Source organism: Topomyia yanbarensis, chromosome 2, assembly GCF_030247195.1.
Source record: "Topomyia yanbarensis strain Yona2022 chromosome 2, ASM3024719v1, whole genome shotgun sequence".
Lineage (NCBI taxonomy): Eukaryota > Metazoa > Arthropoda > Insecta > Diptera > Culicidae > Topomyia > Topomyia yanbarensis.
In genome coordinates, this window is record NC_080671.1 from 464,837,260 (window position 1) to 464,854,403 (window position 17,144).

General features: G+C 37.2%; 1 protein-coding gene and 1 long non-coding RNA gene across 6 annotated transcripts; one reads left to right on the top strand and one right to left on the bottom strand.

The window, feature by feature from the left end:
• Positions 1–332: 332 nt before the first annotated feature.
• LOC131686107 (uncharacterized) lies at positions 333–3,001 on the bottom strand. The gene is made up of 4 exons (XR_009304930.1): positions 2,565–3,001; positions 1,342–2,512; positions 498–574; positions 333–436 (listed from the first exon to the last, which is right to left on the bottom strand). It is a non-coding gene; the product is annotated as an uncharacterized LOC131686107 (long non-coding RNA).
• Positions 3,002–11,052: 8,051 nt separating this feature from the next.
• Positions 11,053–15,210, top strand: LOC131686106 (homeotic protein proboscipedia). 5 transcript variants are annotated; one of them, XM_058970256.1, is made up of 6 exons: positions 11,053–11,455; positions 12,003–12,240; positions 13,598–13,691; positions 13,762–13,866; positions 13,928–14,064; positions 14,130–15,210. In XM_058970256.1, exons 2-6 carry the CDS (start codon positions 12,112–12,114, stop codon positions 15,147–15,149), a joined length of 1,485 nt encoding a protein of 494 aa, XP_058826239.1. In that variant the 5' UTR covers positions 11,053–11,455; positions 12,003–12,111; the 3' UTR covers positions 15,150–15,210. The 5 variants fall into 5 exon arrangements, with proteins under 5 accessions (XP_058826239.1, XP_058826242.1, XP_058826238.1 ...); XM_058970255.1 differs by lacking the exon at positions 11,053–11,455 and adding an exon at positions 11,911–11,927; XM_058970259.1 differs by lacking the exons at positions 11,053–11,455; positions 12,003–12,240 and adding an exon at positions 11,890–11,974.
• The last annotated feature ends 1,934 nt before the right edge of the window (positions 15,211–17,144 follow it).

Genomic DNA, 17,144 nt, shown 5'->3' on the forward strand with positions numbered 1-17,144 from the left:
TAAAAACACGCAGAAAAATGTATTGTAGATATAACAATATTCTGGTTCAAATTCAATAATAATTATTATTGTCTCAGGGCTAATAATATTCTTTTCTTGATTTAATCCATAATATTAATATTTCTACAACAAATTCTGGTTTTGACGTTTCTAGATTTTAATCGCATTATCGGTTGAATCAACAATAAAATTGTTGAAACGATCGGCACTGTGTTATTGATCGAATGATGTGAACACGATTAGTTCAACAATATTCTGTTGTTGAAACAACGATTATTATAGTAAACAATTACTATTGAAATGTTTGTTTCTTTCTAGATTTCTTTCCAATAAAAATAAAACATTTTTTGCAAGGGTTTAATTTTTATTTATAATAAAACCGTTCTAAAACTTACAGAATCAGTTGGCATACAACTTTCAACATTTCAGGGTTGTTCTGTAAGTTAAAAAGATAATGTTACGAAACTTATATAAATTATTTTAATATTTACACTTACGCAGAGATCATCCTTTACGTCAGTACAATTGTAGCACTAGCACCCCAACTGGCCTGTATGTTGTGACCGTTGTAAGTCTGTGGAAATAGAAATTTTACATTTAGTAAAAGAATTGTGATGCTTTTGATTTGCTTTTCTTACTTACATGTATCTGGAAAAAAATATGTACCATGCATAGAATACACACAAAAAATACACAATACACGCTGATTTGGTACTATACAAGACCAACATAGAACCAAATTTGATTGAAATAAAAATAATATTTTTAGTTCAACAATAAAATAATGTAAATTTAAAAATCGCTGAGTTTTGAATCAATAATAGAGTGACGATTCAAATCAAAAATCCATTTTGTTGGTTTAACCAATTGAAATTTCGCTGCGTGAAGTAATATAATAGCCAATTTCAAGATTGGTGCGAGTTGAAACTGAAAACCAAGATGGTTGTGTCAATCAATTGTAATATGATGTACCTTTACTGGAATGTTTGTCGGAGATATGTTCGGCAATTAAGAAGAAGAGTTAGCTGAAGAACTTAATTGCCTTGAAGACAATGGGTTATTTATAAGTTAAAAATGCTTTAATTTGTAGTGTAACGTGAACTAATCTAATCTTTTAACTGCGAAACCCTCTAATTAACACCGCCACCCCCACGAATTTGGTCTTTTTGTTCTACGACTAAAAATAATTCGATTTTGTGTCAATTAAAGCAAGTTTTACTTTTATTATTTAGTTCTCTTTTCAAAATTTTTATCGTGGTATGTATAGAAACAGTATAAAAAGGAACAGACATGATTGTCTTAGATAATTATTAGAACCTAACTACGCCGGATTCTGCCTACCTTAATAACATCCATACAGGCTCCACTGACTGTACTCCCTGTAGCCAGCTTTGGAATATTGTTGATTTCAGGTGTTGTAGCCGTATGGCGAACTCTCCTCGTATTGATACTGACTGGATTGGGTTGCCAGAGTTCCGTAATAGTAGGAGTTGTGCTAGCATAGTTGTACCATAATTCCAACTGTGCACTGGACGCAATTTCCTTTGATGATTTTTTGGGTGGAGATACCCGAATAGAAATGTACAGTAATAAAACCATGATTTTCACTGTTACAGTACAGTAATTTTACAATAACTTACAGTAAGTTTTAGTGTTATGCTACAATACAAAAACAATAAACTTTAACGTTTTTACAGTAAATTTCAATGTAAAATAGACTTTTACAGTAAAAAAAGGGGGGTGGTTATGTATCTTAACATTAAAAAAATCGATTTTGCTCCATACATTTTTTTCTCGAAAACAGTAAAATGTAATGTGCATTTACTGTATCAGTTTTTTGCTGAACAGTAAAATTCATTGTTACATGAAATTTTATTAAAAATCTACTGTGAGAACTTTGTATCGAACAATGAACAGTAATAACTATATTTTTTGTTTTATGGTTGTTTGTAAAGTAAATGCTATTGTAAAATTCTATCCGGGTAGTTTTCTAGAAATTACACTGTTGTAAATGAAGGAAACGAACACTATGCAAATGATACCTCTTTTTATTCGCTTCAAACCATCCCGTGCCATAAACTGCAGTGCAACTTCCGTGGTCGTCGTGTCTTCCTCGAGCACCTGTGCCTGGTTGACATGTTTTAATCTTGAAGAATCAGGCATATTATTCATGACCATTTTATCGGTAATAGTTATTTGCTTGCACCAGACACGTTTAATACAGCTGAACGCATTTGTCGTCACGACGGCGCTCCAAATTTATTCGCCCACAGTCAATTTGCATCAGCTGGAACAAACCTCCAGATTTGCAAGTATCTCATCGGTTTTGTTGTTGTAATGAAATTTCGCAAATGCCACACCGGTGCACACCAAGTTTGTCCGGATGGGGAATTATTCTTCAGCACCTCGGATAATAATAATGTATGTAAGTATGTTTATTTGCAACGACAACCTGTTAGCGTAAGCTTCATATCAGGTTAAGGATCGTAGAACATTATCCGGTTCGTCCAATCTGCAATCCAAGTAAAAAATCGAAAAAATAAGAATTAAGTAGTGTCACTTACCGTTCAAGCAATACAAGAATACGTTTCTTATCCACATTTTCGATTGCAAAATCGAGGTTTTCCTTCCACTTTGTCAACTTAGAGCGATCCAGTGGTTTAACATGGAAATATGGCCGTTTGATACCTCGTATGCAGCGATGCCAGATGTGAAGATATGTCTTCATTTTGAAGACATTTAAAAGGCTGTGAAGACTAGAGCAAGAGGGTGACGTGACGTCATATTTTCGTAGCCAACATAAGAACTTTGCTTGTAACAACATGAACGAAATGAATTTTTAATACGAACGAGGAGCACTTTAGTTTACATCAAATCAGTTAGTGTTCATTGTTTTCTTTTGTTTACTGCTACTATTGTTTGTTGATGACGCTTTAAGCGATTTTGACGTTGTCAATCTTACCCCCATCGATCGGTGCAAAAACGATGTTGCCTATTGTCAAACTCTGTATGTAGAGATAGGGATGCTAGTTACCTGGACTAGAGCACTCTCGTTAGAGTGTGGCCAAGAGGCCATGACGTATCCAAACGAACATGGAATTTGACGTATACACAATAGAAATACGTCAAATTTCATGTTCGTTTGGATACGTCATGGCCTCTTGGCCGCACTCTAACTAAAGTGCTCTAGTGAAGACGGATTTTTCATTTAGAAGACAAATTTGTTTCGGTTGTCTGACCGATTTCTGGCAGAATTCTGGCTCAAAATCTAAAACCGATTGAGAATCCTGGTCGGTGAAGACAAATGAAGACATTTTTTCATGAAATGTGAAGACAATTGAAAAATATTCCTGGTATCCCTGTTCTAGAATCCAATGGAAAATGGATTGACTCGAAGCAGGGATGCCAGGTGATATTTTGAAAAATCTGTGGGCGGCCTGTTTAAAAATCTGTGTCTATCTGTGTTACGGAAAGCGTACAAATTTGGCTGAAAACAAGATGTTGTGACCTTTTTTAGTTTTTGCGTGAAGCACAAATTAAGCGCAAGGTAAAAAAATGAAAAATCTGTGATAATCTGTATATTGTAGAAGGAAGCTGTGGAAATCTAAACAGAAAACTGTGGAAATCTGTGCAGTTTTTGCAATCTGAGCAGCATATTGAAAATCTGTGAAACACAGATAAATCTATGCACCTGGTATCCCTGACTCGAAGACGCCGAATGTTTTAGCAACCCTCAGCAAGCTCAGTCGGAAATGAACCGGAATTCTGGCTGGCTCCAGTTCGTACTCCGGCTCCAGTGACACAACCGATTCTAGTTAGAATCGGTTGTGTCACTGGAGCCCGTGGACGAACTGGAACCAGCCAGAATTCCAGTTCATTTCCGGCTGAACTTTACTGGGAATATGCCCGTGAAAAAACATCACATTGTAGTAAAGCTCAATCAGAAATGAACCAGAATTCTTACTGATTCCAGTTCGCATTCCGTCTCCAGTGACACAACCGATTCTAGTTAGAATCGGTTGTGTCACTGGAGCCGGAATGCGAGCTGGAACTAGCCAGAATTCCAGTTCATTTCCGGCTGAACTTTACTGGGATATCGGCTTGTTTGTTTTGTTCAGGGTGGCCAGATAGAATTCCTTAATATCGGTAAACTCACTAAAAGTTTATCGGTAGTTATCGGTAGGCCATGTTTCCTGTCCAAAAAACGTATTGTTCACATAGAATTATAAAATACTGAAAACACAGATTTCAGATTAAATAGGATTCAAAAATAAATGTGTAGGATGTGCCCAAAATCAATAAAAATCGGTAATTTTCGGTGGGAATAAGACAATATCGGTAGTTTTTCCCTGGTCGTCTGTGAATCAGTAGGGAAGTCCTAAGACAAAACGAGACAACTGGCTTCTTATTTTTGGTTTTCTTGCTTTTTTGTGCCCTGCTGAATAATTGATGACAGTTGACTGTATGCGGATACCACACAGAAAAAAAAAAATGTTGGTAAAAATAAGAGTTTTTCACTCTTAGCAAAAAACAACCAACGCATACTCTTAGTTTAAAAATAAAACTTTTGTTTTGAGTGCTATTCTTTATTTGCTTAAAAGGAAAACTTTTACTTTGATTATCATTCTTGATTAATTTAAAAGTTTTATTTTCAAACTAATAGTTGGCGTTGGTTGTTTTTTGCTAAGAGCGGAACACTCTTACTTTTACCAATATATTTTTTCTGTGTGCAGGTATACTTTTCAAATATCTTAACATTTCATAAAAAAAAGTATCCCCATTTGTCTTCAACGGACAGGATTCTGAATCGGTTATTGATTTTAGGCCAGAATTCTGCCAGAAATCAGTCAGGCATCCGAAAAAAGTCTTCAAAATGAAAAACACGTCTTCACAGCATTTCAAATGTCTTCAAAATGAAGACAAATCTTCAAATCTGGCATCTCTGGGCTAGCGATGTTGGCAGTGCAGCCAATTTATTTTTCATATTTAGATGTTTTGCTATAATACACAATGTCCGTTTCATTAACAAACATTTCGCCATATCAAAAACTACATATTTCTAGCAAATCTGGCCAGAATATCATATCAGACCGCACGAACAAAACTAACATTCAAAAATCTATTCGACTCTCCCTTCCGCTATCTTGCCATGTGAATGACTCGTTACAGAACAGTCTACAGTCTACAGACTTTTTATTTAAGGAGTTCGAAAGCAGAAGTTCGTATGTCTTTTAGGTTTTCCTCAAAAAAATTTCAAATAGTGCTTGATTTTTCGCCGATTCCAGGTGAAGGTCCCCGTAATAGATTTACATGTCGTTTTCGATTGAGAACTTAGGCACTAACCCAGGTTAGTTGCTTCAAACAAGCGTTTTTAATGGAACTAAGTTGGGTTCTTGCAAAACAGCGGTGGTGTGAGCGAAACCGAAATATATTTCAGGTTGGAACCCAACTCGGTTTTCAGTTCAGTGTCGTATAACCCAGGTTCAAAGCTGGCTTCAAACAAACGGTTTGACAGCAGTTAGGTCCGAAACTGAGCTAGTTTCTGCCTCAAGCACAAACAACAATAAAAACCCAGAATCACTGGATAATGACTCGACATCTATATATTTTGTTTTCTTTTTACACATAGGTCAGTGACATTCTAATCGTACCCGAAAATAGTAAATTTGAATATTGCAAACACGCTAACAGGCTAACGTCACAAATAAACCTACAAATACAAATGTTCTTCAAAATGAATTCGAAAAGATTTTTCTTGATATGAATTCTATTGACAGGCCTCGCATTCGATCGGAAGGAAATTAATATATAAATGGTTAACAAATGATTGCTATGGCGAGTCTTTATTCAAATATTCAGCGTTATTTGATATTTTAAATATTTACGATACAGAATTGACGAATTCAAATTATTTTATTATGCAACACTGCGAAACGAAAATAGTATCCCATTAGTCAAATTCAAAGACGTCATTTGGGCTGCACGCTGGCTACAGAAATCGCTTACTAGTTGTCTTGTCTTGTCTTAGGGGAAGCCCAAAATCGGTAGGTCAGCCACCCTGGTTTTGTTTGCATTCGCGGACAGAGCTGCCATTTATACATACTTATCTGTATTATGCTAAGACAAGATGTAACAAATGTGGGGGTGGGGGGTGGCTGTTAGAATTTTACGTCAGAATGATCCAGCTCCTGATTGGTTGATTCTGATTATTTGCACCGTTCGCAATATTACTGCAGGGATAGCGAAATGGTGTTTGGCAGTGTTGCTATAGTTATAGGAAAAATTTATCATTAATTTTGACAAATAAAATTATTATCGTTTGAAAAGTAAAAATGACTAAATTGAACTGAAATTTTGCAGGCAAAGTGAAACAAGTATTTATCAAGCATTTACCGTACATCTTCATCTATATAGTGGATACAAGGTAGAAAATATTGTCGACATAAAATTGACAAGACTCCATTTTCATTAAGAAAAATAGCTACACTGTTCGGAAAATTTCGGCAGGGTGAAAATGTTCAAAATCAAGAATGTCGAAAGTAAATAAGAAGCCGATTGTCACGTCTTGTCTTAGGGTTTCAGAATCAGAATATATTGGCTCAAATGGCACGTTCCCCGTACATAGTCGGGGATTTGTGCCACGTCTTGTCTTAGGGTTAGTTGGGCCCGTATTATTATATCTCGTCAAAATGTATATTGACGATAGGTTCATCCAGAGTGTTCATTTGTGTTTACATTTTGCTTGAATTGGGTCATTAAGCTATATATAGTTTTCCAAAATGAAAAAAAACTATATACATTGGAGGGTGTTTATGTCATATAAAATATCCCTGCGGAAAAACGGGAAAACATGTATTCATTTTTTCTGACAGGGCATCAGTTGTCGTGACATTTGATATGTCAAATGCTTCTGATAGTGTCAAATCAACACTGTCAACATATTTCTTTATATTAAATTAAATTTTATTTTCACGTTTCCTGAGTTGAAAAAAACATTGTTGTAATCACGAAAATCAGCTTTATCGATGTATGTAATAAAAAGATTATTTTTTCTCATTTAATGACCCAATTGCCAATTTTATTTTGATTCTACCACCCAATGTCGGTTCCGACAGCATGAAATAACAAGTTACTTTACGCTTGTCCGAACATGCCGTAGACTCAGGTGATTCGCATTTCTAATGCCAGAAGACCTTGACTCCTACGGTAGCAGACAAAGGGTTATGTCGCCGGTAAACTCTAAACTTGCTCAAATGACCCTTCCACGTTTTTCTAAACTTTCTCCCATCAACTCCTTGCTCTCCCTTGAGTACGATGGCTAAAATACCCTTCACCTTCCAGTCCCTTGTTAAATAAATGCCGTAACAACAGTTGACAATGTGGCTACGCCACATCGCTTTTGCCCGTGTTTTCTTAAACTAGAGATAGCCCTTATGTTTGAGTAAACCGGGCAAACAAGCGAATCGCCTGCTTCCGACGGCGAGTAGGATTATTTTTCGTCGCAGCAAGATTCGTAGCGCTATTCGGCGCACAATTCGTCGCAATGTATTTCTTATGGTATGAACGACACTTCAAAAAAAAGGCGATGCAATTTTGTGTAAAAACCTTATTGTAAATAAAATATACGAAAACCTGAAACTTTAGAAGCACAGTTTTCAGTCAGTTTTATTGACAAATTAAGTCAACTTGAGTAATACATACTTTTCCGTATTTATTATCAAATGCGCTAATTCAGTTCGTCGCTTCAAAATGATTGAATCGCTCGTTTCCAATGAAACGTACAATACCTTCGACAAGTTTTGATTTGAACCAACAACATGTCAGTTAAACTCATTCCGGAACCGGTTCGAATTTCTGAATGGAGTCAGTATGGTTTCCAACTCAAATGCGACAACCGATTACGACTCAATCGGTTTCAGAATCGGCTGTTGCATTTGAGCTGGAACAGTCCTCTGTCAAGGACGACGTCTCTGTGCAGCCAGCATCACTTCCATGAAAATCGAAACATTAATTTTGAATCGAATGATTAAAAGCTGTAATTAGTTACTAAATGTTGTTTTTTAAATAATATGGTGTTAAATCATCCCACAAGATGCAAAACGTCATGTGGAATGCTTGAATATCGTGTATAGTGTCGAACATAATTCTTTGTTTGGGGCTTTATAGCTATAACGCCCCATATATGTAGGTCGCTGTCAAACTCCATATGATGGTATAGGGTTGCCAGGAGACTGAGCTGGAATCCATACTGGTTCCATTCAGGATTCCGAATCAAATTCCGAATGGTTAGACCGGGATCCCGCCATGAACCTATCGTCAATTGACTTTCCGGCGAGTTTTGATTCGAGCCAATAATAGGGGCCCAAAGCGAAACAATTAGTCTAGTAAAGTTCAGCCGGAAATGATTCGGAATTCCGGCTGGTTTCAGCTAGTATACCGGCTCCAGTGACACAACCGATTCTAGTTAGAATCGGTTGTGTCACGAGCCGGAATACTAACTGGAATCAGCCGGAATTCCGGCTGAGCTTCACTGGGAGGCTGTGTACACTGTCGAAGTCGACTGATACCTCGACATAAAATGAAGTTTACTGTGAGCCGTGTTTACCAACATTGCCAAGCGAAAATCGCAAGAAGAAACTTTTGGAAAAAAAATCGAAAATATCCGACATTAGGCACTCAATCTAAAACTTTTACTGCGGGAAAACGAGGAGTTAGAAAGTCAGAGGAAATGCCTCTGCACATAGTTCAAATCAATTAGGTAATACTTTCATGGAAATATTTAAGAGATGGCACTGCTTCAGTGGTGGCTATGGCGAATTTAAATGTATGGGAGATATTAAAACTTGGGATTTTGGAGAAACTATAATATTGTGGTTGTAAAATGAATACACATTTGATGCAGAAAAAATATGGGAACAGTTTGTAGAAGTTTATTTAGATACTTGCTTGAAAATTTTCATAAAAAATCTAAAAAAACCGTTTGCGCCCATACATTTTACTCAAAGGTTTCCACCAAGAAAAGTTGGAAATCTTTCTCTCACAACTCTCTGTTTCACTCGTTTTGACAGCAGATTCCCTGCTCATCGGAATCGGAATGTTTTCTTTTAGAATTTAGGCGCAAATGTAACAACCGATTCGAAAACCAATTCATTCAGGATGGGTTCTTGCCTTCGGTTGGAATTCCATCATAAATCAGCCCATATTCCAAATCTCATTCCGAATGTGATATACTGGGATGAGGATATTTTATGGTACGGACATCTATGTGTCGTCATAAAGAAGCTCTAGTTTCATGTATATTGCCGCAAGATGTTTAAAATATGGAAAAGCGCACCCTATAATATAACGTAAGCAGAAACGACAAACTACTCAATTCGGATCGCAGTTTGGAGTGTATGCGCCATGATCAGATCGATGAGTATCCGAACAGGAGAAGCTTGGTGAGGTAAAGAGGATTTCTAGAGCTTTTATTCAAAACGACATATCTACAATGAGTTACTCTTTGTTTACTTTCTCTTTCGATTTTTACGGCGTCACTATAACACTTTTCACTAATTTTACAGTACAGATCGAAAGACGGTGGTTTTAACCTAAGAGAAGAGAAGACAATCGCGTAGCCAATTTGATCCAGTCCTAACCTCAATATTGAACCAGCTTCTAATTGGTCGTTTTGCCAGTCAAAAGCGTTCATAATATTTTCAAACGGGATGAAAAACAGTGCTGCTGAATTTACTTTGGCTACTTTTCATACACATGAACATTTCATGCAAATTGAATAAATACCCTGAATGACGATATAACTACGTGTATTGTTGAGAGACACAAATAAACATAAATTCAATTTTTTAATTGCAACTAGTATTGTGAATTTGATGGTCGATTTTTGATGTACAATTATTTTCAGCAATTGTGAAAACAACAGGGCCTGGTAGACAAAATTAAGAACTAAGAGAAGAGAAGACAATCGCGTAGCCAATTTGATCCAGTCCTAACCTCAATATTGAACCAGCTTCTAATTGGTCGTTTTGCCAGTCAAAAGCGTTCATAATATTTTCAAACGGGATGAAAAACAGTGCTGCTGAATTTACTTTGGCTACTTTTCATACACATGAACATTTCATGCAAATTGAATAAATACCCTGAATGACGATATAACTACGTGTATTGTTGAGAGACACAAATAAACATAAATTCAATTTTTTAATTGCAACTAGTATTGTGAATTTGATGGTCGATTTTTGATGTACAATTATTTTCAGCAATTGTGAAAAACATGCAAATTGAATCTGGCAACGATGGATGCTTGTTCTCTTTGGAATTGCAACAGGGCCTGGTAGACAAAATTAAGAACTAAGAGAAGAGAAGACAATCGCGTAGCCAATTTGATCCAGTCCTAACCTCAATATTGAACCAGCTTCTAATTGGTCGTTTTGCCAGTCAAAAGCGTTCATAATATTTTCAAACGGGATGAAAAACAGTGCTGCTGAATTTACTTTGGCTACTTTTCATACACATGAACATTTCATGCAAATTGAATAAATACCCTGAATGACGATATAACTACGTGTATTGTTGAGAGACACAAATAAACATAAATTCAATTTTTTAATTGCAACTAGTATTGTGAATTTGATGGTCGATTTTTGATGTACAATTATTTTCAGCAATTGTGAAAAACATGCAAATTGAATCTGGCAACGATGGATGCTTGTTGTCTTTGGAATTACAACAGGGCCTGGTAGACAAAATTAAGAAGAGCAAGAAGCCTGTTGTCGTCTCTTCTCTTAGATTAAGAAGAGCAAGAAGCCTGTTGTCGTCTCTTCTCTTAGGTGCGAACCAAAGAGAATAGGGAAAGAGACGAATAGTGTGAAGCCAAAAATACCTTATTGAGCAGACCAATCGTGCAATGTATATAAACATTACTCATGCCTGAGTTGGAGGAGATAAGTATTGTAAATCTATCAAAAAAGAAATTTGAATTTTCGTCAGAATTAAGTGCAATCGTGATTGTAAGGTGCATTCTAGAGTATATGTATGAGTAAAAAGAAGCTTTAGAATTATTTCATCTCTTTGTTTCAAAATGCACATCGTTTGATAAACAAATCCAACGATCGACAAAAGGTTTGTTTTCAAAATATAATAGGAGTCATTTAAAGTGCTGCCTTTGGAAACGGTTGCCAAATTCTAGTGTTGAAATCATCGTAAAGGGAGTGTTGCCGTTTTGACTGATTTTCACTCTGCGTCTCTTTCACTATTCTCTTTGGTGCGAACGAAAGAGTGGGTTTCAATATGTGCAATTTGAGTCGCTTTTGGCCGACTAGCACTCGCAGAAATTCTACCCGGCTGGGGAGTGAACCGAGTGAACGAAAGAAAAGCATGCATGGAGAACACTCGGATACGAGTGTTGGGCGCAATGAGAATACGCGAATGAGAAATCTAGAGTTTTCAACAGGACGTAAGTGACATTCAGAGCCTCTCTTTGTTTACTTTCTCTTTCGTTTATTACAACGTCATTAAAAAACACTTTGCACTAATTTTCCAGTACATATCGAAAGCCGACGGTTTTTGCTAGAATATTATGCAAAGAGTAGAGTAATAAATAGGTTTGTTCCAGTAAACGGAAGTCACTCCGGAGTAAACAGGAGCAACAAATTGTTGCTCCCTTTTACTCCGGTTTGCTACCAGAAGAAGAAAAAAGGGAAGATGAGAGTACAGGAACGACTTTCTCCGGAGTGCTTCCAGTTTCTCCTGGTACTGGAACAAACCTAATGTTGAAATGGCCGAGTAATGAACAGAAGAGAAAGACCCCAAAGAGAATCTCTCATTGTTACTTACGTCCTATTCTAAATTTTCTCTAGAAATACAAGAGTTATTTTTACGAGTTCAGCAACACTGCGTAGGGGTTAGGTATTTTTAACATCGAATATGTATGCAAAGTTTGAATGAAATCGGTTAAGTTGTTTTTGAATGGCAGGTAACACCGCAAATCATGTTTTTTTCAGAGACGTTGTACAAAAATCTTCGTCACCGAGTCGGTAACCCAAATTTTCAATATACGAGTTATCAAAAGTTAAAAAATGTTCAATGTTATAAAAATCAAAAGGTCAAAAGATGATCGCTGGTTTAGGTCCAGTGTTTCTACTGTGTTGTTATTTATGTTGTTTTCTTGCGAGTTTTTCATTGATCCCACGCCAACAGCCGCCGGAGTCGTCAGTGTGTGCCGGTGCTTTCCCGGTCAAGGCAAGTATGGGTGGGCTTGGTTGTGGTTGTGATTGATAGCTTTTTTGTTGTTACATTTTGTTGACGTAGATTTGGTCTGCAATGTCGATTGCTGGATTGGGATGTTGCGAGGAATGCCTTTTAGTTTGATCTTTTTCTTCAATTGGAGATACTGTATGACTTCTTTTTTCTGGTGTTGTTCCGATTGTTTGAGGGGTGTTAGGATTTTGCAATGGTCTTCTGGACTTATTCCATTGGTCGTGGTCCATTCTGAATCGATTCCGGTTGGATCGTTCTGATTTGTTTTAGGCGCAGTCGGGGGTGATCGTTCCAGATTGTTTTGTTATTGCTGGATGTTGTGTTTTGGTTTGTTGTGACGGGTTTAATTTGTTGCTGGTTTTTTGATGGGATGCTGATTCGGAGAATTGACTTTTCAGGCGTCGAAAGCAGCGCTCATTACGGCCATTTCATTTTTTTTTCTCCAACAGCTGTTCCTTCAAAATTTTTAATATGGTGTCTGTCGGTGTTTTGGGGGTTGACTTTGGTGGTTTTTAGGACTTCGATGTCTCTTCTTTTTTTTTGTTTATTGGGGTTTTAACCATCAGGTCATTCACCCGTGATGTCTCTTCTAAGTAGAACAATTAAACGGTCGCGATCGTCTGTAGTTGCGCTCAGTCGATTGCTGGCAGTACTTGCGTAGGAGGATGTTCTTGCCGCTAGTTTTTTTTACCAGTTTTCTTGCTTCCGGGAAAGTGATGTCAGTTTTTTTTCTGACGATCTCTTTTTTAGCAATGTAGATCGGGCAGCTCTATCTCTAGCTGCGTGATCTCCCCTACAGTTTACGCATTTGCTTGGCGTTTGACACGGGTTGTCTCGAGACGATTCGTGTTCTTGTTTGCAATTGAGGAAAACTTCTTTCTGTCCCCTATGTATCTCGACTATGACTTTTTGTATGTCATAGTCGAAATACGTAGCTATGATAGTGAAGTGCATGTATATTTTAAAGTGATACTGTGTAGTTCTCAAAGTTACCTGCCGTTTACTGTAGCATAGTGGAATCAAAGCGGAATGCTTTTTTCTATTTTTTTGTTAAATGGTGTTTTAACCTAGAGGTCATTCGCTCTTTTATTCTAAAAGTTGCAGTTATTATTTTTCGTTGTTCTACTTTTTCCTCCTTTCCCATCCTATCACTAAAATTATGAGATGACATGCAAAGGCACACATCCTAAATAAATCTATTCCAGGATGCCTTTAGAAAAACCGTTTAATCTATCTAGCTTGTGCATTCGAAAAATTTTATGACGTGTATAAAAATATATAATATTACTGATAAATATGCTGTCGATGTATCCTATTATAATTTGTATTGTTATTACAGGTTAAAGTATGGTTTCAAAATAGACGAATGAAACATAAGCGACAAACGTTATCAAAAACAGATGATGAAGATTCGAGCAAAGATGATTTGAAAGGTAGGATTGAGCTACGATAAGCATCATTTCACGTATGATTTTCCTTACAAATTATATCGTGTTTTTACAGATTCCAACTCTAAGAAATCATGCCAAGGCTGTGAATTACCGTCTGACGATATACCGGACTCAACATCGAACTCAAGAGGTTTGAATAATAGTACACCCAATAATTGTAAGTATTCCAACAAATTATAACCAAAGGTAATTTTGTACATTTGAATATCCATTCACAGCCGTCACTCCGAACTCAACAATTGAAATAAGTACTCCTAATTGCAATACTGTTAATGCAGATTCAAGTGTCGCCTCTTGTGGAAGCATTGATGATGACGAAGATATGCCCATCACCATTAGTAAAAAACATATTAATGTAACTTATCTACTCCATAATCATATTCTACTATATAAAAGCAAAAATAACTATGTTTATTGCAGTCGACAGCCACGAAGAAAGAGAGCTCCATTTCTACGAAGAATGTGACTCACCACATGTCCCAGGAAACCCGAAAAGATTCCAACATTAACATACCTCAAATACCAACTACCACTAATGTGATTACATCTTCTGAAACAATATCAAATCCCGGCATGCAAAGTCAGTATAATCAGATAGTATGTACTCCGATGGTGAAAAGCAAGATGCAACATCAAACGGTTTTCGACAACGTACCCACGCTGAATGTCAGCGGATGTTATGGTGGATTAAATAAGCAAGAATATTTCAACAAGGTTGATGTTAGCTATCATCAATATACTAAGACACTATCAGCTCACCAGTACATGAGCCACTCTTCAATCGGTCACAAACAAGATTTTCCATCTACTATCAATGTGAAAAAGTTTTGCACCCGATATCATTCAGAAGGTACAAGAATACAGCAACATCATGAAGGATACCCTCAAAACATCCACCAAAACCTACATTTCTATAGCAATGACAGTACAACTGCCCAGACTTCTTTTAGTAATGTGCAATGCTATCACAGCAATTACGATGCGCAGAACGAATTCAATAGCAACTATTGCGATCCAAAATCTCAAGCTTATTATTACGACGGAACATCTTATCACCCTCCAAATGCAACTGAGTCAACAAATATGCAACCCTCTATGGAATATCAACCAAATAACAATTTCGTCAATACTGGGAGTTCCGAAAACGTACATTTTCATCAACCATATTATGATGCACATCAAATACACAATCCTTATCACCTGGGACCCAATAGCAATACTACTGGAAACATAGAGCATCACCAGCTAGGGCACGATTCTGTATACGCTACACACAGTAGTAACTTCCCGATTAGTTATGGACCAAATAATACAAATATAGTTAGTGGTAATGTTAGTTCTAACGTAACACAGTTGGAAAATTCAAACTCATCTTCCGACTTTAACTTTCTAAGTAATCTAGCAAATGATTATGCTCCTGAATACTATCAGTTAAGTTAATATTACTAGTGTCATATTTTTATGTTCTAATAAAGATGGCAAGCACACATATTGTGAATAATTACTTCTTTGTATAGTTAGTTGAAAGTCATCCATCATTATAAAAGTATATTGCGGTTTTTTGTAGACCACTTTATTTTGCATGCTTTGAAAATTAGTAGGATGCTTTTTTAACGAAACTTCTATTATCACAGTGTCTTCATCAAGTAGTTGTTTCATAACTAAATGATGTAACATTTTGGTGAAAGTTTTAATTTTGAGTGTGAAATACATTTGAGCGTTTCATAGAGGGGAACCGTTTAAAATATCAGCAAAGGCAGCAGTGTGATTATTTGAACGTCAATAAGTTGTATTGAATGAAATTGGGGCTGATAGCATAGCGTAAAAAGTTACTCTAGACTATTTTATGGGTCTACGGAAACACCTTTCATTCTTTGCTAATTTAATTTCATTAGAACGTATAAAAGGATATAAATAGTTGATTGCTGGTTTGTTGATCTGAGCCGCGGGAATCCTCTCCAGCATCCGCCGAGGATATGACAGAGGGCCCACGGTTGGTTGAGTTCTATTTCGGTGATTTGATCGTGTTGTTTGATAGGTGGCGTGGGTCGGAGTATAGCAGGGGGCCCACGGTTAGCTGGGTTTTGCTTCAGCGTTTTGGTTGTGTTGGATATTTGTTATCTTGATTTTTTGTGGGATCGCGGTGAACCTTCCCATTACCCGGTTTGGGTGTGGTGAAGAGCACGCGGTTGTGGATTTTGCTGTTATTTGTGACTTGTGATGATATGTTGTGGGAATGGCTCCCAGTTTCCAATGTCGAGCTGGTGGGGAAGTGCCTTGATGGCGGGTGTTCTCGGTGAGTGCCTATATTTCACCGTATATACCCTGAACCCCCAAAACCCTCCTAGATCGACTCCTGCAGCGAATGCATAGTGAGTTGCAGTTACCAAACAATAACTGAGCCGAACACGGTTCAAAAAAATTAGCGATATCAGTTGTTGAATCGATGTGTGTCTACATAACAGTTATAGGGTGACCATATCAGACGAGTAAAAAACCAGGACAGTCGGAAGGGACTGCTTTCCCCCGTTGTCTCTCAATCGACTGTGCCTTCTCAGTAGGGTTTCGGCAGATTTAAAGTACTAAGGTATGTCAGGCCAGAATTCAATCACCGAGCACTTTTTCACACCCGGTTCTTTCTACACCATCTTCAGCGAAGGTTTCTTGTTGGCTTTGGAAAAATCGGCAACTTGGAATTGAGAGGATAACGAAATACTTTGAGATCGTCTGTACAGGATCGGTGAGGAGTTTTTAGCACTAAACACACGGCATGGAAGTAAAGCAGAGACATCAACAGTCTCAAGTAGCTTCCCTGCGCTACTCCTGATGTAAAAATGAGTACCTTCCAATCTCCAATGACAATCATCTCTCGATCAGAGTGCTAGCACAGACTAACAGACATAACACTATGAGGGATTTTCCTCAAAAAACATCGATCCGACCATTTTCTCAGAACACTAGCTCCACCTTTTATTCACGGTCCCAAACAGTCATTTACTGGTGGGTTACCCCTCAGGTTTGAGAGCATTTTTTCACTAGTGGTTTATCCCCCATATGCTTGTTCATATGTCAGTGGCGCCATAATTTCAAATGTGGCCACAGTCCCAACTACAAATATATTTAAAATGACCGTTAAAGCGGGCGAAGCTTTGTTTTTAAGTGTTATGTCTGTTAGTCTGTGGTGCTAGGACCGAAACAACTGAAATTTTATTTTAGATTGTTATATGTCAAACGCGGGATAAATTGATGTAAATCAAATCACTTTGAGTGCGACATTCAAAACTCCATGTTATGTAGGATGCTAGACTCTGCAGGTTAGTCGCTGTTCAGCATTTAGGCGTGATACCGTATTAATCGTAGATTACGTACTGCTTGCGTTCATCCTGTAGTGGTTCCATGATCACCAGCTAATGAGAGCGCGCAATGAAGTTATTC

What these genes read in the sequence shown, in the direction of transcription:
- LOC131686106 (XM_058970256.1), top strand. Translation starts at nt 12,112, where the DNA reads ATGATCGCTGGTTTAGGTCCAGTGTTTCTACTGTGTTGTTATTTATGT. An exon ending in CCGGTGCTTTCCCGGTCAAG is followed by an intron (nt 12,241 to 13,597) that starts GCAAGTATGGGT and finishes TTGTTATTACAG; the next exon opens with GTTAAAGTATGGTTTCAAAA. An exon ending in TAATAGTACACCCAATAATT is followed by an intron (nt 13,867 to 13,927) that starts GTAAGTATTCCA and finishes ATCCATTCACAG; the next exon opens with CCGTCACTCCGAACTCAACA.